Here is a 26,644-nt window from a genome sequence, read left to right as displayed (position 1 = left end):
CTTCTGGGGTGTGCTTGGAGTCTGAAGTGGCTGTTGATGTGGGAGATATCACCGTTTCTGAACAGAAAAGCTTAAATACAAGATTTATGTTACTTATGGCTTGAGTAAGTTGCAAGTAAATTGCAAGAAAAGCTCTTGCAATTCTTCACACTGTATTAGTTTCTTTTTTTATTTAAATTACAGTTAAAGAAACAAACATGAGTGTCTTGACATGCACAGATATGGCTCTGTCACCATCAGGGGGAGCTACCGTCTCCTCCAGGTCAGGACTGTCTCTTGGCCTCCACAATACCTTTCTGCTGGCTCAGTGTTCTCCCCCTGCTCTGTCCACAGGCAGCATGTACTTCCTGGTCCCAGCAGTCTCCATTATTTTGCACAGTTCTTGCTCACTGGTGTGCATATAAAAAAACAACCCCTTGCTGCCATCTTCTTAAAGAGGCAAGTTTTCCATCTCCTCCCATGAAATAGCCGTTAGCTCTTGAACGCTGGTAGCGAGAGTGCTCTCCGGCATCCAGATGAGATCTGGCTAGAGCATAGAACCATTCATGGTTCTACCAAACATTCGTACTTCCCTATCAATGCTAGAAATACTAGTATTTCGGATTGTCTTTGCCTTTGCTGAGTCCACGCTGTGGTGATTGTACACTGTCATTCTGTGGTTGCTGAGTGTGCCCCGATGTTTCCCCCTTCTCTCATTTCCAGCTTTCAACCCCCAGTTTTTACAAGAGAGTCTGACCATAAGTCTTATAGCTCGTGACCTTGAAACTTTGTTCTGTGAAAAGCAAAAATCAGAAGTGAAACTGAGCAGTGTTATGCTGCTCTCCTGCTGAGTGAAACAAAGAAGTCACTTCAAAGAAGTGCTTTGCATGTTGCTCGAGAGATCTCCAGATAAGGTGCAAAAAATTACTCATTACTCTCTTTACACTTCATGATGGAGAATATGCCCTTGCAGAAAACCAGCAAACAGACAGACAAACCTATTCCCTTGATTTTCTGCATTGGAGCAAGAAATAAAACCGAAAAAACCCAACAACAAGAGATGTCCATTGGCATTCTTCTAAATAAATTAATTTCAAAGCTATATCTCTTTAATCTTATGGGATTTCCTTTACCTAGTTTTCTCTTGAGCTGTGGTAACCAGAATAAGTAGATAAAAACCTGCCTTGCTTTCAGAATCTCCTTTCCCTTTTTAGACACCAGCTAAATCAGTTGCTTCTATGTGGTGGAAAGGAGTTAGTTCTGTAAGTTTACATGGAGATTTTAGCTGATAATGTTCTCTCCCTGGCAAAAGATTTGTGAAGGGTTTTCTGGTCAGTCTAGTCAAGAGGCAGAACTGAAAAAAGCACAAGATAGTTGAGTTTCTTTCTTTATTTTCCAGATTTTGATGATTACAATTCCTTTTTACAGGATACAAAGAAAAAAAAATGGCTACAACAGCAGCAAATACACAAAGACAAACGATAGGCAGCGAGGAATACAGTCTATACAGTAGCTTGAGTGAAGACGAACTTATAAAGATGGCCATCCAGCAGAGCTTGGGAAGAGGACTCCGCGGGTCAGCCAGCTGCCCAAAGCACCAGAAGTCAATGGTAGCTGGTCCTGGTGAGGCAGCCACCCCAAGCCCTGCCAACAGCCACAACCCACCCTACCACATCTACCCATGGCAAAGGTGAGTGAGCGCCTGCCTGAACCCCTCTGACTCAACAAACACCCTGCCTGAGAAGAGCAAAACAGCTTCCCCTGCCCAAACACCTGCTTTCTAATTAGCTGTGCTGAGCTGCTGCTCTGCAAGTCTGTCATTAGTTTGAAAGCTGGAGTCTGCTATAAATCCAGTGAGGTCAACAGTTTATGCCCTCGTAACGAAATGAGAATTTGCTTGCTGCTGTCTGTTTTAAAGCGACAAATCAAATAAGAAAGGGGCACTGCTCAAGCTCTCCTGAATGAAAGAAAGCCTGCTGAAGCCAGCGGCTCCCATTCCCCCCAGGGCACACTGCATGACAGGCTGAAGTTTTGTCAGAGAGGGAGCACAGCATTTGTTATGGGAAAACACAGGAGAAAGGCCAAAAATATAAAACAGTGTGAGCTGGCTACCTTTTAGATACTGCAGACTTTAAAGGATCAGGGTCTGATCTGAAGCACACCACGCTCAGCCAGAGCTGCTCCAGACACCAAAGCGTGGCTGCATCTCCCTCCGCTGTGACGCTGGGCTGTGAGGTACAGAGACCTGCTGACAGTTTCCAAACCAGACATTGTTCTCCTTTCATTTTTAAAAGGCAGATTTCTCAAGGGGGGGGTTGGGATGAAGAGATTATAAAGTCACCCCAAACCCAAGGAAGATAGAAAAATATCCTTTAAAAATATTAATTTTAATAAGCTGGGAGCAATTGAAGTTTTGTTTCTCCTTCTTTCTCATAACTCCACTGTCCTCTGACACCTCATTCATTACCACCTCTGATTGTTTGGTTTCCAAGGCTGGGAAACTGGGGACAATTTGATGAGCAGTAAGCGTGTTTCACAGCTGTGGATTCAGGATGCTGTGGAGCAGGGCGGTCCTTCTCCCATCAAGGTCACGCCTTCTCCATGTCATTACCATGCACTTCTACTGTCAGCTCTGGCGCAGGGACCCAATGCGGAGGACAATAAGGCTTCCCTGGATGTTTGATCCTGTACTCCTTGGACATCCTTTGACACCTGCTATTTTGGCAAAAGGCAGCATCGGCAGTTTCTGTGCGTTAACCTGTCCTGCCTTTGCCTCAGCCCAGCAGCTTTGGACCTCCCTTTGGAGGGAAAACCTTTGCAGCTTGTAGCTTCAGATCTGTAGTGATGCTGGACTCTCCCTGCCTCCTGGGAGAGGCAGGCAGGAAACAGAGCCGGCACCCCTCTTTGACCTGCTTGCGTGGCACTTTGGAGGTGATGAATGTCACCTCGCCTCATGCCTGCTTCCTGTGTGGTGGCGGTGGTAGAGTTAACCTCACTGCTGTCTTATATGGTCATTTGAATCCCCTGACACTTCCTCAGAGGGCCAAAAATAATCTCGAGCCGAGTGAGCGCTGAATCCAGCGCAGAGCAAGCTGTGGCCATCTGCTTTTATTCAAAGCTCCGACCGGCAGGCTTTCCTCGCTCCGTCTCTGTGGATGTGTGTCTCTGTTTTCTGCCTCAACATGACCTGTTTCTCCTATTCGGAGTATTTCTCCTTATTTCATTCATGTCATCGCCACTCCAGATTGGCGGCCCAGCAAAGAGGTCGTGCTCAGCCATCCAGCTCGGGGGCAAGCCTGGGGGGGTCAGGCGAAGGTACGACGGCAGCCTGTTCAGCACATCCCAGCCGTGTAAGTGCCTCCCTCTCCCCCTTTCCCCCACAGGAGCCAAAACAAGCCTTGCTACCCACTCTCCCCCTGAGTCAACTCTTCTGGTGATGATGGTGTCTGGTGGGGGGAAATGGTGGTGTTCATCTCGAGGAGTTCATTAACTGCTTAGAGGGTCTTGCTGGTACCTGCACCACACCCTCCGCTGCCTTCCCACTCTTCCTTCCGACTTCCCAGCTGCCTCAGACCATGACCAGGGTCTGGCTGGTGACCCATCTCAAACCTCCCTTGTTCTCTTCTCCCCCTTCATCACTCTCCATCCCTCAGTGCATATGTCCTGGGGACTCTGGATCATTCGGTAACTCTGAGGTGACAAGGACAGCAGAGAAGGGATGCCTGCACTGTGGTGTATTTACACAGGCTGGCTCCTGCATCAACACGTTAGATGAGGCAGGCAGGGGCTGACAGTAACTGCATTGGTATTAAGTTCATGAATCAAGGATGGGGAGGAGTAGGGAAAACAAACATTTTATTGCAGTATATAAACAGGGTGAGAAAGTCCAGTCCATCAAAGTAAATAGTTTATAAAAGCTCCCAAGATGCCATTCCTATTCCTAGCAATACCCACACTGTCCTGCCACACTGAGGAGGGCTGCCGGGAGCCGTACCACATCTTACCTGCCCAAGGAGGAAACCAGCTTGACTGACTTTGATCCTCCTAGCCATGTTTTGTTGTTGGCAGAGACCATAAATAAGCTTAGATGGATACAGTCATGGAATGAGGAAAGCAGACAGCAAGCGGGTGGCCCGAGCTCTGCCCCAGTGTCTATATGCAGTGGAAGTTTCTGGAGCATGATGGGTTTATTACCACTCTCTGCAGTGCAGACTAGATGTATGCACCTTCCTTTAGCTATCGGATGAAGAGAGGAAAGTATTATAGGCAAGCACTTCGCTGTATCCTGCAGAAAACTCTTCCCTGCCTTTTTTCTCTACCTACTTCAAATCCACTTGGTTTTATCTTTCTTACAAGTCCCTTCCTGGATGCATGGTCACAGTGACTACCCCTTCACCACTCTTCTTCCTTTCATCCCTCACCCAGTTCCACAATCTCCTCCACCTCACCATACACCCTGGCTGATCCAGGCTCTGTTCCAGGCCCTCCACTGACATTGCCCTCCCTGATGTATGTGAAAACCTCTTTCGCTGAAACATGAAGCCTCCCTCACCTGCCAGCTCTGCTTGGCCACACTGAAATCACATCCTCTCATTAAGTGCTCTGCACACCTGGCATGCCTCTCTTGTGCTCGGGTGCCATGACTGGAGGTCAGGCTTTTCTTCTGCATCGAGTACCTCAATAGACTTTAGTCCACAACAAAGATTGGGATAAGGATGACAAGCTAGCCCTCTACTGCCTGGTGAGGGCAAAAACGTAGCTGGGAAGCCACAGGAGAGTATGATGGCATGACTGTTTCGTAGCCCTGGTCTCAGAGCCAGGCAGGGATGATAGCTGGCTCCACCTGGAAAATGTTGTTCCTTCATGCTGCTTGCATCTCACCAGGCTGCCAAGACAAGAAGGAGCTTCCTGAACCTTTCTGTGCTCCACTGAACCTCTTCTGCAGCACTCAGAATTGACCTCATCATACATTTCTTCTGCAATGAGTATTTATTATCTTGGCTACTGGCCTTTGACATGCAGTAGTTCTTTGATTTGCCTGTATGGTTAAGATTTTGTCAGATCTTCAGGCTTCCTCCATAGGTCTAGTACTCATTTTTCCTATATCTGATGAAACTCAAGCAGCAGAATGTGTTTTTTTGTAACAGCCAACTACAAGCCAGGCAGAAAACAAGGATTTCACATGGAGATTCATTAAACTTTCTGTACTGATCTGGAATTTGCTTGGCTAAAGCATCTACAGCTTGATCCAGCAAACCCCCTCATCTTAGGAATCATTTAAGGTCAAGGAGCCCGACAGAAGTTTGTTTCATTCAACATCTGAGGGCTCAAGCAGAATAGTAACTGATTCTTCACACATTTTTAACCCTACTACAGGTCCGAGATACCCTCTGCTTTCACTGAGGTCTCAGCTAATGTGATTCACCTCACAGTGAATGCCAGCCACATGCACAGACCCCTGCCATGGCCCACCTGGCATGCAGTAACTCATTAAGCGCTGGTAACTCTATCGTATGCCTGAATCCCGAGGTTGCAGCGAGCAGCTCTGCATGTGTAACATGAACCTTTGCACAGAACAACAGATGGCTTCAGCAGCCTTGTGCCAGGGGCTTTTAAAGACGAAGATATCCCACCTCCTCCTCCTCTCTCAGCAAACATGCCAACTGTTGCTGTTAACTGACTTCAACAAAATACTCCATTTCAAACACCTATATGAAAAGCGCCTTTCCATACAAAACTAGCATTTTCGTTTTAGTCTCCAGGGTACTGTAAACAGCATGGAGATACAGCAGCGTCCTTGGGACCTCAGCCCAGCAGTTAACAGAAGGTCAGTCAATTCCTCCTGGCTGGGCTGTGGCCAGGAAGGTAGCTGCCTGCTCTCACTGTTATCTGCTCAGGGCAAACGCCTGGCTTTGTGTCCCATATCTTTCCCCCCTATTTCCAGTGTTGCTATTTTTGTGACATCTGCTGTCTTGAGATCACTGCTTCAAGCTATAGAGAAAGTGCAAGTGGCACTAAGTCATTTTCACCTAGGAAATCATGTTTTTCCCATTCCTTACACCTGTGTTGTTTTCACCTGGTTCCACTCCAGGCCCTGAATTTATCTCAGAAAAGCAGCTTGGTGACTTTTCTTTCAGTGCCAATATGGCACCTCTTTCAGTGCTAACCATCTTTCAGTGTTTATGGCACAGATTGGGTACCTCTGGGCAAGCTGAAATTGATGATGCCTGTGTGAGTTGAGGCTTGTTGGTCTGTCCATGCCCTGTAAGACAATGAAATCCAATGCTGCTCCTGTAACCTGCACAAATGCAGAGGTTGTACCAAATGATCTGCTTTGTGAGGTCTCCTGTGCTGAGCTGCCCATATTCTTCTGTCTCTGATCTCACTCTCTTGTGGCATTTTAGACCTTCTGTCATACCAGAGTTTCTGGTTGTTCCTATCGTCACTCTGCCCTGCATGACCTTCATCACAAGCTCTATTCCCACCCTGGCGATGCTAAGTCTCCTGGGACACGCACCTCCCTCCCCAGTCTCTCCACCTTCTAGGCTGCAAGATTTTCTCTTTAGAGTTAGTTCAGACGACAAACTCTCCTATGTTTTCAACATCCTCTTGTTCTCTGTCCCTGAAAATATAGCTCCTTTAGAACTGGAAAAACACTTCTTGCCTTTGCAGTGTTTGCTGTCCTGGAGCTTAGCCATTTGGTGCCTCAGAATAAGGAAGTGGTGGCTGCCTTCTCCCTGCACAGCTCATCATGAGCAGGAGCAGGAGCAGGCACTGGAAGGTGCAGCACACTGCCATGCACAGAGCTGCTGCCTGCCATGGCAAGGGTCCTGCCCGCATTGGCTGCAGAGTCCGCAGAAGGTCTGGTGTGCCCAGGTCAGCCCTGCTCTGCAGAGCTCTTACAGAGCTCGGAGAAATGGGCAGCTGCCTAGAGCATTCAGAATGATGCTTGGCAAAGGGAAGGCTTGTCAGAGCGAAGCTCACTTGTAGGCTGCTCGTGGTGTCTCACTTCTGGTGGCAAGGAGCACACCATGTTTTTGTAGATTTTCACAGTGAGCCTCCTCTTGAAAGCTTCAGAATTAGGTAGCACATGAAAAAAGATGACTTTCATGTTATTTTTTGGTTTTGCTGATAAACACTGAAATACTACTTTAACACTTTTTAGTGATTCTACATATTTCAATGACTTTCCACTCCAAAGAGGTTTTAAAATATTCCCTCCTTTCCAAATATTTTTTAATTCCTTTCAGTCTCTGTGCCTAAAGTTACTTGGCCCTGTGAAGCCTGACAGTGGTTTGCTGGGTTCAAATGGACTGCAACATGAACCACTTCACAGCTTGCATCAGTCCCAATTGGTGTTCTAGAGGCCTCTGACTATTGCAGTTACTTGGAGAACTGCTAACTTGGTTAAGAGGTTTGCAAGAGTGGACTTGTTGACCAAGCTAATGGGTCTGCTCTCAAGCAGGCGAGGACCAGAGTTTCAGAAGAGCCCAGCACCTAACATGTCTTACTGGGACAACGAAGACACATTTTTGAAGGTCTATAATGTCTGAAGTGGTTATCATTTCTGAAAAATTGAGTACTCATTGCTGACATAACAGCTGAGGATCTCTGGGGCATGGTCACAAAGTGCAGCTCAGAATATAATTTAGGTGGGTGGATACATTTTTTTTAATCCTCCCTGGCTGAAGGAAGGAGAGCCCAGACCACCACTGTAATGCTCACATCATCTCACTGGATGTCTCCCTTCTTCATAACTGGTCCAGCTAACTTCAGAATACAGGCTGGTGTAAGGGAAATGGGAAGGCTCTTTAAAATACAAGAACTAGATTTATGGAGAATTTCCGCTGTAAGGCTAAGCCATCTGCAAATCAAAGTTAAAATTTTCTTCCGGGATGAACAGGGGTAATTCTCTTCAAAATTGATCTTGTTTAAGAGATCTCATATGGAAACACCTTGCCACACGGGAGGATGATGTAATTATCACAACCATGGATGCTCATGGGCAGTGTACAGAGCATGAGTAGAGCTAGTCTCCCTCAACTCCAGATATCTAAAGTATAAATGTTTTTTGTCAGAGATTAGTCACTCCTACACTTTACTTATAATCCAAGGAAAGAGATGAGCACCTCTGGCCAGTTCTTTGTGAATATCCAAATTAGAGCAGACAAATTTTATCTCCACAGGCCCTGTAGCAAGAAACCTTAGGGCCACAAATATTATAAAGGCTGTAGGAGTTCACCATTTTGGCCAAATGATACAGTGATGTTGCTGAAAATACTTCTTAGTAATGAAGGACACAGTAATCAGGTTTTAATCTTGTTTAAAGAGAACTTGACCCTGTAGTGGCAGCAATCAAGGATGGAGATGAACAAGCAGTATGTAACATGATGAAATCAGGAAAAAAACCTTTCTGAACCTAATAAGGATGGCTGGATACCCCTTCATGAAGCTGCATACTACGGCCAAGTGGGTTGCCTGAGCCTGTTACAAAAGGTCAGTGAACTTAAAACTAATTCATTACAAAAAGGAGAATCATAGAATCATAGAATCGTTAGGGCTGGAAGGGACCTTCAAAGGTCATCTAGTCCAATCCCCCTGCAAGGAACAGGGATATCTCCAACTAGATCAGGTTGCTCAGGGCCTCATCCAACCGGGCCTTGAAAGTCTCCAGGGATGGAGCATCCACCACCTCTCTGGGCAACCTGTTCCAGTGTTCTACAACTCTCATGGTAAAAAATTTTTTCCTAATATCCAACCTGAATCTACCTCCCTCTATTTTAAAACCATTACCCCTTGTCCTATCACAACTGGCCCTCTTGAACAGCCTCTCCCCATCTTTCCTGTAGGCCCCCTTGAGGTACTGGAAGACCGCTATAAGGTCACCCCGGAGCCTCCTCTTCTCCAGGCTGAACAGCCCCAACTCTTTCAGCCTGTCCTCATAGGAAAGGTGCTCCAGCCCTCTTATCATCTTCGTGGCCCTAGAAGAAGAAGAATATGAATAAACTAAAAAGCAGAATTAGCAGCAGCCCAATGTGTGTGAAGTTTTTTTTAACGTCTCTGAGTGCATGTTAATTTCACTTTCTCTTTGAGAATAGGTTTCCAGACTGAAGCCTCTAAAAGTTAGGATCTTCAGGAGAAAATCATATCTGGAGAGATCTTGCCAAGCGCTGGATTTCCCACAGTAAAGCTGCTCAGCTGCCACAGCTGACAGCAATTACCCCAGGTCTCACTAGCTGGAGATCCAGCCCAGCATCTCTTTTCTGGTGCTTGAAGGTGGTTAACAATAATAGCTTGTTTCAAACTGCTACTGAAGAGCAGTTACTCAGCAGCTTTCTGCATCACTAGTGGCAATGGTCAAACATTTCAATCTAAACTGGTGACTGATTTAGATACTTAATCTGAGTTATAGTATATTCTTAACTTACTTTGCTCATGGAAAAGGAAAAGAAAAGAATAAACAACAAAACCAAACCTAAAACTCCAAGGGTTTGAAAGGTGATGGTGCTGCAGATACTTGTGTACTTACTACATGCCTTAATGACTTTGGGCTCGCCATTTATGCACAGCATACCCTGGCACAATTGACCAGCGCACGCTCAATGAGGAGACGGCTCTCTACCTGGCCACCAGCCGGGGCAACCTGGACTGCCTGCTCACCCTGCTGCAGGCTGGGGCTGAGCCCGACATCTCCAACAAGGCCAGAGAAACACCTCTCTACAAGGTAAGTGTCTGTGTTTCCAGGCATACTGAGGTCTTCTGACACCACCAAGGCAGAACTGCAGGTGCTTTTGCGATGCAGGGCTGAAACTTAGCAACTAGCTCCCATTTGCACCTTCCTCCAGCAGTCCTGTATCTCCTATGTCTGACCTGCTATGCCATGGCCTCTCTCCCATCCACATCAGAGACAGGGTTAGTGGCTGCACTATGGGATGCAAGCTGCAATGTGGTGCTGAGAGTAGGGGGTGTGATACTTAGTGCAGCTCCAAGTACAGGGTGTCTGCATGATATCCCAAACTTACGGAAAGCAGAAAGCGGATAGTACAGGAATATGTATGCTTTTCTAAACAGTCAGACCTAAGTAGCTGTTAGAGGCAGGAGTACAGTAACTGTAGACATGCCAGTGATTCAATACTGTGCGGGCCAGGCAAGGCTGTCTGCTATGGGAGATGCATAAAGTTATAAACAATTCAGTGAGGTAGACAAAGTGTTTAACATGGACATAGAACTTTGCTGCTGGTCAGAGAGAACACTTTCTTTAGTAGAACAGCATTACATTTATGATATCACAAAGATTCAGAAAGGAGATGTCCTCTCACACCTTTGTGTCCCTTCCCCTTTATTGACATTCCTGCCATGACTATTTTAGTGCTCTAAAACATTAAAATACACATATTACTGGTTTCAACAGTAACCTTGCCTCTGATTTTGGATGCCTGACATTAGAGCTGCTCAGTTTAAAATTCTGGTTTATAGTCGGCTAAAGGAAAGCTGTTCACTGTTCATTAACACACAATAGTGGTAGTAGTAGTACTTGTAGCAATAATAACAATAATAATAACATAATATGAAAGTACCCTTCAGACAGAGAAAACCTTTATTAAGTGTGTGCTAGTGTCGATGCAAAATATTCTGGTCTATTCTCCAGCAAAAAAGGAGTGAAAAAATTATCATAACAAATTACTCATTCCTGATATGGAAGCAAATTAAACTCTGCAGAGCTATGCATAGGTAATTACAACAGTGCTTCTCAGATAGTTGCTTTCAGTACACAAGTGACATGTACATATGGGAGAGGAAGGCATCGTGATGTCCCAAGGGAAGAATCAAAACCAAAAGGCAGGACCTCTGTGAGAAAAAGACACTATTATTTCAAAGAGAAAAACATTGCTATTGAATATGCTGGTCTCTCCATGCATTGTACAACAATGCTATTTGGAGGTTATAAAAGTGTCCTGCTTATTCTAGGTAGCTTTGGTTTAGAGTCCTACAGTAAAAGTGTGTAGGAAGCCTCAGGATTTGGGATTCAAAAAGCAATGGAACAAATTTGTTGAATAAAAATCAACAAAATTCCATTAACAATCAAGAAATACCCTTAGCTCAGGATGGTCCTGAACTATATGTTGTTGCAGGGCAAGACAGTGCTACTGACTCACACTATAATTGTTTTCTAAGGATCCTTTTCTGACCTCTGTTGGTTTGAGCTTTTTTATTTTTTTGTCTATACAGCACTTTATCTGCACTCCAGGGCAGTAAGATACAGAGTCAGTTTGGCACAGAATTAGGAAAGAAAGTGTTCAGACCATGTGATTTCAGTAACATGTTTATTCTTCATAACCACCTCCCATGCCTTGTCACCTCCCTGTGTCACTGTGGTGTTCAATTGGTTCAAATGTGCTTGAGTGGATTCCCCTCAGTACTAGGCTTCACACAAGTCCCGCACAGAACACTTAGCCTCCTCCAGGTCCCAGCTGAAGATCAGCTTCACTACCACATCCCTTACGAGTCTCAGACAGTGTCATTCGGCAACAGCCTTGGACCTCATATTGGCCTGGATGGATCTTTGATCTTATTCACTGTGGCCTAGTTGTATTATATTGCCTTATGCAGCATAAAATGGATACCATAATGCCAGGATCTTTCAAAAGCCTGTCCCAATCACGCCTCTGTTTTCCAAAACAGCCTGTGAGCGCAAGAATGCAGAGGCAGCAAGACTCCTCGTACAGTACAATGCCGACACCAACCATCGTTGCAATCGAGGATGGACTGCTCTCCATGAGGCTGTGTCCCGAAATGACCTGGAGATTATTGATATCCTTGTGAAAGGGGGTGCCAAGATTGAGTCTGCAAACGCCTATGGGATCACTTCTTTATTTGTGGCAGCTGAGAGTGGGCAGTTGGAAGCTTTGAGATACCTGGCAAAATGTGGTGAGTACAGTTGTTGCTATTACATGCCTTTACTCGTTTCATTCTTAATATTTCAAGTGCCTATTAATTCTCCCTGGCTCAGTTTTTTTTTGTCTGGACAAAAAAAAAAGACAAGGCCTACCCTGCAGAGATGCTGAAACCCTGTTACTACTCCAGATGGCTGAGTTCAGAGAGCATGGGTCTAGACACATGTACTTCTTCAGCATTCATTCATGGTCACCTACTTTGGGAAGTAATATGGTGCCCTCTAATTGCATGCCTGACAGCTTTCAAAACCCATATTGCTGCCCACGTGTAGCCTAAAATCCAATTAGTCATAAAAGACAACTCTAGGTGGTAATAGATGGCAGAAGTTGAACATTAGCCAACCCCATCTGCTCATGAACTTACGCAGTGATGGACAACGTTAGCTCTCCTCCACTAATTAATTCCACTGAAAATAGATAAAGTACTATTGTATAGTTATAACGGACTTACACCAAGGAAAAGCAGACTTGCTTTCCCCCATGTGCATATGTTCAAAGATATAAATAGAGTGAATTTGGTTCTAGTTCACACTAAACCTACCTTTTACAGCTCCACTCACGTAAAACAGCTTTACAATAAGCACAACATACTTTACTACTATTCAGAAGTATATTTTAATTTCACTGTGGGCTAATACCTTCAATGTACGTAAGACTGGGTCCTGCACTTGTGAAACAAGAGCTAAACAGTATGAAGAAAAACTTATGAAGCCATTAGTATGGCTAAGAAAGATATGAGTGTTGATGAACAAAAAAACATGTTTGCTGTCCAGCTAGCATTGTCAAGTCAGTTTTATATGACCAGTTAGTCCATCATATTGCCTATGATTTTAGAAACTAAGTCAGAATGTGATTTGTGTTTCAACTTAGGTAGATATTAGGATTTCTTTAAGTTCAATTTTGAGAAAAATACATAGGAGAAAGTCCAATAAAACTGTCCAATTGTTTCAGGCCCTGAAAAGCTCCTCTGAGAATCCCAGGAATGATATCACTACATTTTTTACGATGAGCAATGTTCATCATAAAAAGGGGTTCTTTTCATTTCTTTTTCATTAGGAATGTAGTCCTGTGTTATGTTTTGTCACTGCAATTCTCCTGATGTTTCCAGCTACAACATCTTCAAAGGGCCAAACACAACACAGATGTTTCAGTTTGGGGTGAGAGTACAGAGTTCTCTTTGGCAGGGAGTTTTCATGATCAAACAGGAGACTGATTGGTTTCTTTATAGGGGTTTAGAAGGCAAAACTCCAGTTAATTGTCATTCTTATTTCAGATACACATGGAGCAGCCTTCCTGAGGACACCATGACACAGTGTATTACAGTCGAAATCCAGGCTTTCAGGCCTTAAATACCTAGCACAGAAAAAGCTAGATTCCAAATTGTTTTGTAGCCAAAAAGTATTAGATTTTGGTTTATTTTTGCATGTTATTTATTAAACCGAGCACATGCTAGAGCTCAAGAAAAAAATGCCCCAAATAATCTAGTAGTTCATTAATACTATTTATCCTTTTTTTTGGTAAAACTTACCATTTGGAGCCTAACTTGAACTCCCATGAACAAAGAGATATGGCCTCATGTGCTGACTTTTGAAATTAAATATTCATTGACTAAGGCATGCCCAAATAAAGGCTGATTAGAATTGTTGCTCGGTACTTTGCAGATGTCATGTTAGAGAGCCCTATTTCAGCCTGGATATGTACTAAAATGAAAATATAGTATAAATGTATTTGAAGTATGAAGATATAAAGTAGAAATAATATGTATAAATAAATATGTGTAATAAATACATAATTAAAGCATTTTGGAGAGCACCTATTGAGATCATCTGGTCCAAACTCCTGTTTCAGAGTAGTGTATATACATAGTGTAAACATATAAATAATAATGGAATTATTATGTCCAAAGAAAAGGCATGTTATATAAAGAACAGCAGGTTTAAAGTTTTTGTCTTTGAGATACAGCTAAATGGAGCTTGGATTCAGGACTGGCAGCTAATGGTTGCAACCCATGCTAACACTCCCTCACAATATTCAGATCACAGTAAAAAACAGTGCAGATCTGATATAACTATATATAACTGATATGCCTGTATCACCTTTTCATTTTGCTCTGATATGACCTCATTCACATCCCCTTCCAGCACATTTTGTAGCTCCAGTGTCATGGAGACTTATGTGTTCATTGAAAGTATGTTGTTTCCACCTGATTTTAACCTTTTGGTGCTACAAAGATATTTTTCCTTCCCAGGTGCTGATATAAATACTCAAGCCAGTGATAACGCCTCTGCTCTTTATGAAGCCTGTAAAAACGGACACGTACCTATTGTGGAGTTTCTTTTGTCCCAAGGAGCAGACGCTAACAAAGCCAATAAGGATGGCTTGTTACCTCTTCACATAGCAGCCAAAAAAGGGATTTGCGAGTAAGTTTTAGTTCATTTCATAGTTTCATCTTTTAGGCAAGAATCCAAAGTCCTTATGAAAAGAAGAGCGTAGTGCCCCAGATCTAATTCTGAGCATTGTGAGCAAGGGAGCTGCCAGTTGAGAACTGGGCTTTCTGCTTGCAGAGCTCTGGTTGGAAATTATAATCTAAAGAGTGTGTTTGTGGGTTGGGATGGGATGGGTTGGGGGTGTGGTGAGCAGGAACGTGGGGTGCAAGATCCCTTTAGCTTTGCCAAGATATCACCTATTACAGCTAAATAACCTCCTGTATCTTGGACGTGGATTAAACTGAGCTCCATAAAATATGCTTGAGATGGAATAAAAAAGCATCTGTGTGTGTTGGGAGGAGGGAGGGTTAGTCCTTCAATAGCTATTGCAGCATAGTTTGCAATAATTTTTCCATGTGAGCCCATTGTGATTCTTCTGCACAAGCAGCACATGCTGCATTCATCTCTGGTGTGTTTCAGGTTTATTAACAATAATTCAGATGCTGACAGCGGGAAGTGGTTAAGTGAATCTCTAGGGCATTAGTGAGATTGCTGCTAGAATATGGTGTCCAGTTCTGGTATCTTCCCTCTCAGAAACCTTTCAGGAAATTGGAAAGGCTTCAGAAAAGAAGTAGAAGAATTACGCACAGTCTGGAAAATATACTTTATTAGTGAGCGATTAAATGACTCTTAAATGTAAAAGACAAATGCATAAAATGATCCAGTGGTTTGTTTCTGAAATGCAATGTGTTTGGGATAGAGCTGAGCACATTCTTCAAACAGTGAGAAAAGTAACTAACGGAAAAAATAACCAGGAATTGGGTAGATTTAGCAGTCTTCTGAAGTAAAGGTGTTTGGATGAGGAGGAGAAGCTCTACAGCCTGTGATAAAGGATATCATTTTAGAAGATGCTGTCCAGGGCTGGGATTGTTGCACTGTCATGTAAATAGTGTTTATCTAGCTCCTTCAAGAGCTGGGACATTGCAGCATGCTTCTGAGCCTGAACTCCTTAGCATTTACTTCTGATCGATCCTAGAGCAAGTTTTAGCTCCTGCATTTAACCCCATGCTGCTGGAAGGGTGAGTGGCTCGGCTATCTTTGCAAAACACAGTCATATCTTGCAGCGACAGACCCTTTTGGTGACTATTGTGGGCTCTTCTAGCTATCACAGTTTCTATCAAAATCTTTTCAGCAACAGTCAAAGGAGAGAGTATATCCAATTGCAAAGACTGTTTCTGGATAGTAAAGCTATCTTTGCAAACAAGTGCTACAACAGATTCTTATATATTTCACAATGTCTGAGGAATGAAAAATTTTGACACCACTACACCTTCCCATAATATCTTTTATCCTAGTGTTTAGGTCTGCTTGGAAGCCCAGTTAAGCTTCTCATATCACTTTGATAGACCTGAGGATATTAATTTTCTGTAGTTGGAGGTCTGCTTTTTGTGCAAGCTGTGTATTCTAGAGGGCAGCTCAGTGCGAGTTTATGTAATGGGTTTATACACTTACAGCATGTACATAAATACCCTGCATAGACTAAAGCCGGCACGATTCACAATTTTCTCTGAGGTTTGAGTTACCAAGACATTTTCTTGAAAACAAACGCATTTTAGATGAGAAATGTCCAGAGACAGAACCCAGCTCCAGTTGCTCACTTTCAAAAAAGTTCATCTGAAAAGAAAGTACAGTAAGTTGGTCTGAATCCAATTATACATAGAGTCTGGACCAGCTCTCTGAATCTTTTCCTCCCCTCTATAGCTTCACACTGCGACCTGAAAAGAAATTTACATGCAAACTCTGCAACCTGAGTCCATCCCCATGTTATGAAAGAAAGGCCTGATTCAGACCTCACATCTCTTATTCCCAACAACCTGCAGCATAAATGAGACCAGAATTCAGCCCAAACTCGAGTTCCTTGCCTTGTAAAAGACCGAGCACAAAACTTTGTGCACAACTGCTGTAAACTAAGTGCAACGAAAGAAAAAAGAATAAGATCTTCTCTTATAAATATTATCTAAATGGCAAAGCTTTAGCCCAATTGGCCGACTATTCTTAATTCCTTCGGTATTCAGTAAAATAACACCCTTCACGGTGACCTCGCTTTGTATTCCTGCAGATTTAATACGTAATTCTGCAGGAATTCCACGCTTCAACTTTCTGCCAGAGCACGAAGGCTCCCTACCATCAAAAAGCCAAGAATGTGGTCCCAAGACTCAACTGTCAACTCTCGTTGCTTGGTGTTTGTTTATTTTAAATGACACCTTGTCACACTGACCTGAAATTCATAAGGGTCACCTCATCAGCTGTAGGACAATCACAAGCAGTCATTTAACTCCTTCCCCCTTGGAACTAAGATGCTGAGAAGGGAAGACTTTGTGAAGTGAAGGCAGATTATTAAGTAAATGCGAGTCAATAAACTCTTGGCACACTCATACTAAGGATGTTCTGCCTCCTCCTCCATATAATTTCTAATAGAAATCACAGAAGCAGGTGTCAGGGATGAGGGAAAACTCAGCACTATTTGAAACTCTACATGAAGCTCAGCCCTGTGATAGACGTGGGATGTGGTATGGCTTGTCTGGCCTTGGCCGCCTTCACTTGAGCTGCCTTCTCCCTCTAGACAGACAGGAAAGACTGCAGAGATGGAGACACCATATTACTGAACCAACCCACTTCGGAGGCTGAGGAAGGTTCAAGCTACACAATAAACTCTGATACAAATTTGATGCCTCCTGCTTTTCTTCCCCAAACAAATCTGGGCTACAGGGAGTGTACTGAGGTATGGGACACTGCAGCATTTGAACACAGAGCCTCAGTGTGTCACCCTTGCAGCGAGGTTCAGATCTCCCTTGCAGACAGAAATGATGCAGTGCCTCTTTAACTCAGATGTGAAGAGCTGGCTGAAACACATATGCTAGAGGGAAAGAACAAAACAGACCCTTAATCTTCAAAACAGTTGATCATGGGATGACTAATGCTGGCACTTGGCATGGTGTCCTCACAGTGCTCTGTGCCCTTTTTGTTATTATGGCTTTTACAGAACATTTGCTAACGGTGGGAAGTTGCCAGCTCACCAGCACCCAAACCTCCTGCTCCCTGGTGAGCGTCACAGAGCTGGAAGATTAGTGAGGGCTGCTTGGAAAAAAACAAACTCGTGCTTAATTTTCCAAGATATTTACATAATTTTAAAAGCATTTTGTTTAAATTGAGATGTAGAAGTAACTTGAAGACAGCAACAGTCCATCAATGTAAATAGGAACATAATCCTGTAAAGCGTTATGCATCTTCAACTCTCATTTCGGCTCCTGGGAGCATTGGAGGCTCAGCCTTTCACAGGAGCATTCAGTGCATCACAGACAAAGGTTTTCCTGAGACTAGCTCTTATATTTGGCTTAGTTTGTTATGTAATATATGTTTGAAGGTCCAGTGTTGGGACCAGCCATTGCAGTCAAGATGAAGATATGCATATATCTTCATGCATAACATTTTATAGGAGACACACTACACGGTAGTAGGAACTGAGCTTGCATGTTTGTGTGTTAGAAGAGCTGTTGACTGCTAGACAGAGAAGTCTGCATGGGAGGAAGAAGAAGAGGAGAAGATGTGCATAGCTTGCTGGCTCCCACAAATTCCTTTTTAGATATCCTTATCTCCACAGGCCTTACATAGGGAGCATGGGCATCTCCTGAGACAGTAAACAGACTTAGGTTGTATGGTTTGTAGTCTCTTTCTGGAAGTAGCTTAAGGTGACTTGTCTGTATGTACAGAATCAATCTCATGCCCTTGGCTAGCCACCAACTTCATGAGCGGGAAATGAGGGTTTAACCATGGGGCTGGTCATGCAGCTCCAATGACACTTATGGAGACATAAAAATGATCATGGATTTGAGGCTGCAGGACTCCTGTACATCATATATTTGAATTTCATATTACATAATGAAAGCAGCTTGATTTATGTTGCTGTGTTAAAGGCTACATCACACTTTCCAATAGCAGTCCCTGATTACTGGTGTTTAGGACTTGGCTGTACTTTTTTTCTCCCTGGGCTAAAGCATGGAAACCAGCCTGGAAAATATTTTATTTCTTTTTCTCCCCTTTCCTAATTGTCTTTTTGGCTCCCCATGATCTGGGATGAACGTTGATAGCCCCATGGATTTGCCACAGCCAAAAGCTGTATAATGATGGGCCTCCAGGATGTGGATCAATCCAGGGTAATAACTGGAAACCAAATATGTAGTTTATGCTAGATCAGTCCTGCAGAGGAAGGTTTGGTTTCATCTCCTTTCTGGTCTCAAGACTCTTGCTGTGGCTGTGACCCACACGACATATTAATGCCTTGTGTTGGTGCCCTTCTCTGCTGAGCAATAAAGCAATCCCAGTGGAAGTGGGGAGATACAACCTCTTTCCTGGCACCTCAGGTCAGAGGCCGTGCTTCTGTTCCTCCAGTTCTATCCACAGCGTGATGATAAAGGTGTAGAATGTCTGGGAGATCCTGGCTGGTGTCTGCCATTTGGACTGTGGCATCTAGGAAAGTTACAACAGGGTAGATGAGGTGCCAACATGTCGTCTCTTGCATCGTAACTGCCCCTGTAGCTGCCATTGCCTCACAGAAACTGTGCGGTAATTTCAAAAATCTTGTTCCTCCATGAAAGAGGGGGTCACACAACACACATCTTTTGCAAGGTAGGAGCATAGGGAGCTGTTGACAGGTTTAAAGTTCACACCCTGGTTTCTCTCAGAGGGAGTTGCTCCCGTGTCCAAGTTAGCAGGCTCTCTGTTATGATTACAACCATACAGCTATGATTTGCCATGGGTCATAGATCCCTATATCCTCTAGAGCTCACTGCTGTTCGCTGACTCTTCAACCTGGCAGGATTGTCTCCATGCTGATCCCTGTGACCAGCCGCACTCGTGTCAAGCGCAGTGGCATTAGCCCCCTGCACTTAGGCGGCCGAACGCAACAATGATGACATTCTGGAAGAGCTGATTGACGCTGGCTATGATGTCAACACTTGCCCTCTCCAACGAAACGTCCTGCCTTTTACGAGGACAGACGCACCACCCCCCTCTATTTTGCTGTTTTAACAACAACATCTATGCCACGGAACTCCTGCTGCAAGCCGGAGCCAACCCCAATGTTGACCTCATCAACCCATTACTCATCTCCATCCGCCACGGCTGCCTGAAGACCATGAAAAACTGCTCCTTGATCATGGAGCAAACATTGATGCCTATATATCAAGCCACCCCACCTCATTTCCAGCTACCATCATGTTTTCAATGAATTACCTTTCCGTGCTGAAGTATCTCCTCGATTTAGGTTGTGACGCAGGTTCGTGTTTTGAGTGTCAGTATGGAAACGGCCCACATCCTGCGTTAAATTATAGACGGGACAGACTTATGATCCTCAGCTGTCCAAGGAGCCAGCCGTAGTCCAGGTAAGCACTGCCTAGTCTATCTACAGTACTTCTGAGGATGTCTCCTACCCATGTATCTTGACAACTTTAATGTATTTTTTTCTCTCAACTTTCCTGTGAGAGAAGATGCCTTTATTCCTACTTTATTTACAGACAAAAAATAACCTCAATAAGAGTGTGAATGTTCCAAGTCCATGTTCAATGACAGCAGGAAGGTAGGCAACAGCTGCTGTGGCCCTAGCTTGAATTTGTAGTGAATTATAGCCATCTTGACAGCCTTGTCATTGGATCTACAATATTCTTCCCTGGACCTGAGGTGCCAGGAGTGAAGCATGCTTTCTTGACAGGCAGTGTCATATGGCGGTAGCATATGGGCGGTAGCATATGGGCAGTAGAAACCTGCTTGTTTTATTTGCCCTGTAAGATTTCTTTTGTCCGATATGGAATTTAAGCTCCTGGTTAAATTAAAATTGTCTAGTTCTTCACTTTGTGAGGGTCAACTAATGAACGTAAATAGTTGCAATTTCCAAGTCCACTGGATAAGCTGCCCTGGAAAGGGGCTTCAACATGCAACACAGCAAAGAATCTCAGCACAGCAGTCTTTCTATTTTGCAAAGAATCAGGGAAGAAACAAATCAGCTTTCATCTAGTTTAAGTGTAGTTTTGAGGGATTCACAAGGAAGTGTCCTTTAGCCCAAAGAGATGATCACAACTAACGCTCCTTGATGGTGGAAAGAATAAAGGAAAACATTAAAAGATTCTATGAATCTTGACCTTTTTATAAGTCCTGTCTTCCAAAGACTTTACTCTCCAGTAACATGTCTGGGAAACAAATAAACAAAAAGAAATCTTAGAAAGAGGATTGTAAGAGTCCATCAAATAATCTCTTATCCCAAACAGAGCTGTTGTCTTCTTGAGAGTGTTTGTCATAGCAAAATTACTCAAGGACATCACATTTTTGTCAAAGTGAAATTAATAAAATGTCTGAGCAACCTGATCTAGTTGGAGATATCCCTGTTCCTTGCAGGGGGTTGGACTAGATGACCTTTGAAGGTCCCTTCCAGCCCTAGCCATTCTGTGATTCTGTGTGATTCTGTATCATCTCTAGTGCTTGAACCATGGTAGCCTATAGAGCAAACAGAAGGCTGGAATTCCAAGGTGAGGAGATAGGATTTGTCTGTAGTCCTCTACGATATTCTAACCACTCAAAAACAGTTCTCTTTTTACTTACTTACACAATTTCCCTGTGGATCTCACCTAAAACTACTTTTAGTGTCTAACAAAATATTAGGTCGCTCACAGAGTAATCACCTCAAAGGTAGGACCACATGAGGCAGAGGTAGCAAAAGCTGTGTAAAATTATATTTGTGCCTGGAGAGAGACCAGTGGGCAACAAATGCATACAGAGAAAAAGCAATCCTTTCCCTCCAATATTATTTTAAATTTGCTTCTTACTGGTGGGAATTTGGCTAATAAAAGTAAGGCTTGTATGGTGCAGCTTCACAATGTAGTTGTGATATGGTATTCTGAAATATAGAGGATCTTATGAAGCTATAGCCTTCTCCACACGAAATGTGCTTTTTTAATTTTCTTGTATAAGACTACATAAGGATAATAAATCTGAATGATTAGTCTTTATACAGTAAAGACCATGAGCTACTGGAAGTGAATTTGAAAAGGCATAACTAAATCATTACTGGTGCTACTAAATTTATGTGTCCTGAAGAAAGTGAATGCAGAAAAATGGTTGCTGTCTCACTTCACATTTCCAGAACTGCAGTGTCAAAACCATGAACGCAGGGAGTGAAGTATCCTACTGCCGCGAGAGGGCATTCAGGGGCTTACTGAGACTGCAGGCAAAGTATGTCCCAGGCCCAGAGTCACTTTGTCCCCGAGTCAATCCCATTGCCTGTAGTTGCAAGTTTGCATTACTTTGCTTCCTTTTGCTGTGCTGCTTTTCCTGCAACATGATTTGGAACATTTTTATTCCAGCAAACGTTTTTGTAGGCTGAGCCTGTGAATAGGGAAGAGAGAAAAAGGCAGGCAAGGTCTCTGGTGAAGAGGAAAGCAGTAAGATCCAGTGTTTTATTGCCCTATGCATGTGTCCTCATTTAAACCCTGAAAAAGTGGCGTTGCTGCTTGGAGGCGGTAGCGCAGATCCCCAGTTTGCTTGTCCTGTGGGTGGGTAACTGCGTGCAATTGCATACGCACTGGAGAATGACAACCAGATATACTAAACTGAACTTCCTATAAGTGGTCCACAGAGGAAACTGTGAGTTGTCTGCTAAGATCCTCCTGACATTACTGTATCTAATTTACCTGGGAAACGTTACATGGTGATGCTCAGTGAAAAAAAAAACAGTCAGAAAGTAGTAAATGCATCTGTGAAAGCTCTCACCTTAAATAAAATGGCCTTACAATTTTCTGCAGCTTTATTCTTTCCTAGGTGAGCTAATATAATTTTATTTCTGAATAAGAGTATCCACGCAAGAGTTTAATGCATTTTGAGTTAGGGCTCATGCATGTATAATCAAATGTGATGTAGTTACAGGAGCTTAAACTGAAAGAGATTTAAGCTGGTGCATTTTCTTTCCTGTTTTGGGTGGGCTTGGAGGGTGCCTGCAGACAGCCTCAGTGACTAAGCTGATGGATGGTGCTTAAGCCACCATCATTCATTTGGTTTGGCCATGTGCCTGAGTTCTTATCCACACAGCATGATTTAATTCATCTTAAGTTTTCTGACTTTTCAAATGCAGATAAGTCCACAGATACCTTCATCACATGCAGCACTGTAACAGAGCTAGATGAAACTGTCTGGTATAATTCATATATTTAGATTAAAGTGGGAAGAGAAGTCACTACTTTTTTGAAAGGAGACTGCTTAAAGTCAGGTCCTGAAGTCTGTTCTTCGGTATCTCCTTAAGGAGCCCTCTGTACTCAACGGCTCTGAGTACTCTGCAGCTTACGCTGGGGGCAACAGAAGATTTGCCTGATCCAGGACTGAGAAAGGAAGACGCTTCTGCTCTGTGTTAGGCCCAGGATAGTTCTCCCATGGGCGAGTAAACTACCTGGGATTCATCTCCTCAGAGATTTCCCCAGACTTGTTTCTAGTGAGGTTTGGTCCTCAAAAGCTGCAGATACTGGTGGATTCACCAGAAGTAGGAGGTGCTGTGCTCTGTCGAATCTCCCTCTTTCCCTAAGCCTTCTTTGTGCACAGTTGGCCCATGGAGCCTCTCCCAAGGGAGCAGGACCCAGCACACTGAGTCACAGTGCCCTGGGCTGCATGGATCTTCCAGCAGCTCCTTTACTGACTTGGGGCAAAGCTGTGAGCAGTCCTCTGCACTCCCATTTCTGTGGAAGTAGGACCTTTAGACCCTGTCAACAATTCAGCATCCTTTCCATGCTCCACAGCTAGGACTCCATCAAGGTTTTGTGTCCTCCTGTGGTTGTAAAGAGGGGATTCTGCCTTCAGTTGCTAAAAAAAAGGGGCTTTAGTTGAAGCTTTCTGAGGGGAAACTGGTAATTGCTCTCACAGCTGGTAGAAGGGTGGGACCACCAACGCAGGATGGGCTGTTGCTATCATCGCGGTTTCCATGGGTGCATGCATGTCCCACTGACTGTAGTCAATATGTTTTTCCTTGAAGTTTTGTGAAATGGTGTCTACTCCAGAGATAAGTCGCTGGGCCGGGCCGATCATCGATGTTCTCTTGGATTATGTGGGTAATGTGCAGCTCTGCTCCCGGCTCAAGGGATATTGACAGCTATGAAGACTGGGCTGTCATTAAAGAGAAAGCAGGTATGGTCACCCAGCAGAGAATCTGGCATAAGTAGTCCCACTATTGGATTCAAAACCTCAGTCATCATCTCCTCTTAGATGATCCCTTAAACTTGATAGGATTTCCCTATTGAGACTGAATTACATTTTGGACCAGGTATGGGGCACTAGAAATTGCTGGGGTATCACTGACTCTGTGATGTTAAATGTGCAGCAGCTGTGGATCTGACCCGCTGGGAATGAGCATTGCCAATGCAGGAAGACCCATTTGGCTGCACCTGGGATGCCCTCAGATCAGGGCAGGTGGGCAGCATGACCATCTCCACAGCAGCCCAGCAGGCACCAGTGGCCTTTAAAGCCTTTACTAATATTCTGCTCTCCTAAACATCCTTTCCTTCAGGATCCAAAGTCTTTCATAGACATTATCAGAATTAGTTTTCTGGCACCAAGCTAAATTTGGTACACATTACATTTATTTTTAGTGGGAAGACTGAATACTGTGAACCGGCTTGTTTAAATCTTCCTAGAAAGCCCATTGCCAAGGCTGAGCTGGGACACAGCACCCCATCCTCCAGCCTTACTTCCTTGCCTATGTCATGCCTCAGAACAGATGCGCTGCCACCGATGCCAGATGCATTTTCCCTTCATCACAGAAAAGCCCCTTTTTTTCATTCGTCCTTCTCCCATTTTCCTCTTGCCACTGACCTGGTCAAGGCAAGCTGTCCCTCACCAGTTCTGCTCACGTTTCTGACCTGCCTCTGTCTTTCAGAGCCCCCACGCCCTCTTTCCCATCTTTGCCGCCTCAAGGTACGAAGCCTGGTTGGAAGAAACCGCATTAAACTTCTTGACACCTTGCCTCTCCCAGACAGACTGATTCGATACTTACAACATGATTACACACAGTGACCCCAGGCACACCGGACACGCAGCAGCTTCCCGGCATGGCACGCAGCGTCATCGGCATGGCAAGGGCGCACATCGTGCACGGTGGGGAGGAATTGCTGCTGGCTTGCTCTAGCAGACTCCAATGACTAATCTAAGAGAAATTTGCCTCTGAAGCACGAGTGAGAAGAAAATGGAAGAGACAGAGAGCTAAACATAAGACTGTTTTTAGGTTTTCCAAGAGAAAACACATATGATTCACCTCAGAGCTTGGTCTGCAAAGAACAAGAAATGAAAGCCAACACTGAAAAATGAATAGTGATGAAGCAAGTATCAGTGAGGAATTCGAAGGTACCCTGGGGTTGTGGTGGAGCTTAGCGTCCTTGCTGTGATCACAATTCAGAAATTGTCAAGAGTCAACATATTTGGGGAAACAATCACATTTCCTTCACTGACGGAGATTTTTATTTTAGGTTCTGTTCTGTTTTTTGGATTTCTGCTAAGTGTGCTGGTTGCTAATTTCTGATAACTTGACATCTTCTTGCTAACACTTTTGCTTTCAATTTTGGACCTTTCTGATTGAGAAAGAGTACTTGATTTCTGAACATTCAAAGCTCAGAACTTTTTAATAGACTAAAATCCAGAAATACTGATTCCTTTAAAACGCAAGAGAAGGTTTATTTAAAAAGGATGTAAGAAATGTATTTGCACATAGTAAATACAGTTCATGTTGTATTACATTTGCAATAAGAAGTAGATGAAATTCTACTTGAGAGAATTTCCTAGACTGGGGATTTGAAAGAAACCCTCAGTTTTTTTTTTTTTTTTTTTACTGTAAGTTAGTAGTAACTGCACTGTAACCAGTAGCTTTACTTTGTCAAGAAGCTGGTGTCAGAACAGAATAAAGCCCTAGATGAGCATGAACAGAAAGCAATGTGGAGGAGAGAAGTGAGGTACACAGGGAGAGGCAACACCACTAAACCAAATTTATCTGTTGCTCCACTAGGAGATCTTGTCCCTATAAAACCCAGCCTCTCTTATCTCCTTGGACCTCTGTGGCTGTAACAATGCCACCACTGGAAGAAAACAGAGATTATTTCAAAATTATGAAAGTCACACTTTGATATTTATGAAAACAAATACCTAGAAATGGGCTTCCAAATCCTTATTCAGGTGCCTAAACAATGCCAAGTTGCTTGCACCAGGTGTAGTTCCACTTAAGTCAATGGGATCACATTTGGTGTCAGATATTACTGAAGCAGAAAAAGTCTTAGGATTTAGCCCTAAATTTCTTGACTGTGGAAATTTGAAGTGCCTATTAGCTCCCTTTGACACTGATGAAAGTTATTATCTCAGCTTCTTTGAAAATTAGGTCACCTATTTACAGCTCAGATCCACAACTGATTTATGGCAGCTTAACAAGTTACCATCTATCAGCTGAACCGCTGTAATTGTCCGTGAAATTCTTTTATTGAAGTTTTTAACAAGTCACATTCCCTCACAGCTGGGGGGGGACGAGAAGCCCACGAACAATTATTGGCAGTGCTGCAGCTCAGTTGACAGGTGTGACTTGCTGAACCACTGATTTGATGAGTGCGTGATCCCTGACTAGGCACCTAAGTAAGGATGGAAGAGTCTAAATTTGGAACTACGTCTTTGCAGATCTTATGCTAGAAGCACACTCATTCTTACCTTAGGTGACAAAGGAGCTGTGCACCATGGTTTGTTTGGATTCTCCACCAGAGACCTGAAAGATCTGGTTTTGTTTGTTGGCCTGCATACCATCCATGGAATCAGAAATCTAAGTAGGGAAAATGAACTGCACCAGGTTTTATTTGTGTGGAGTTTCATACCTTAACACAAGACTAAAAGTGTGTTGCACACATACAAGTCTATCTGGGCACAGAAGTTCAGACTCTGTATCGTTTTGCATGAAAATGTTTAGCACTTGTGGGACAGGATGTGAGCAGAAGAACTGGTTACAGTTAGGTGCACTCTGTCCATAACTGCCCCTTCCCAAATGCAAAAGAGATTTCAGTTCACACTGAGCAGTGATCTTCTTGCAGAGCTTTGGAAAGTCAAGTGAGATTCCTCAACTGCTGAAATTTCATCCAGTGACTTCCATTACTACCAGTTTAGGATCTGCCCCCTTGTCTCCTGCAGCATGAACAAGGAATTGCTTGAGGTTGGAAAAATACCGAGTGGAGG

The 26,644-nt window shown here is 43.7% G+C and overlaps 1 protein-coding gene across 1 annotated transcript; it reads left to right on the top strand.

Annotated features, from left to right (window-relative positions):
* The first annotated feature begins 1,424 nt into the window (after nt 1-1,424).
* LOC104379352 (ankyrin repeat and SOCS box protein 2) lies at nt 1,425-24,460 on the top strand. The gene is given in 20 exon segments (XM_086613919.1): nt 1,425-1,538; nt 1,540-1,573; nt 1,576-1,669; nt 3,224-3,275; nt 3,278-3,327; nt 8,309-8,381; nt 8,383-8,479; nt 9,549-9,707; nt 11,662-11,907; nt 14,182-14,353; nt 19,236-19,308; nt 19,310-19,375; nt 19,377-19,403; nt 19,405-19,438; nt 19,441-19,556; nt 19,559-19,760; nt 19,763-19,800; nt 23,424-23,527; nt 23,529-23,575; nt 24,324-24,460. Coding segments are annotated over 20 exon segments (1,935 nt in total).
* Nucleotides 24,461-26,644: the final 2,184 nt, after the last annotated feature.

The sequence above is a fragment of the Tauraco erythrolophus genome, chromosome 6 (assembly GCF_009769465.1).
Source record: "Tauraco erythrolophus isolate bTauEry1 chromosome 6, bTauEry1.pri, whole genome shotgun sequence".
Classification (NCBI taxonomy): domain Eukaryota; kingdom Metazoa; phylum Chordata; class Aves; order Musophagiformes; family Musophagidae; genus Tauraco; species Tauraco erythrolophus.
The sequence above is the reverse complement of the archived record's forward strand: the minus strand, read 5'-3'. Positions and strand labels throughout refer to the sequence as shown.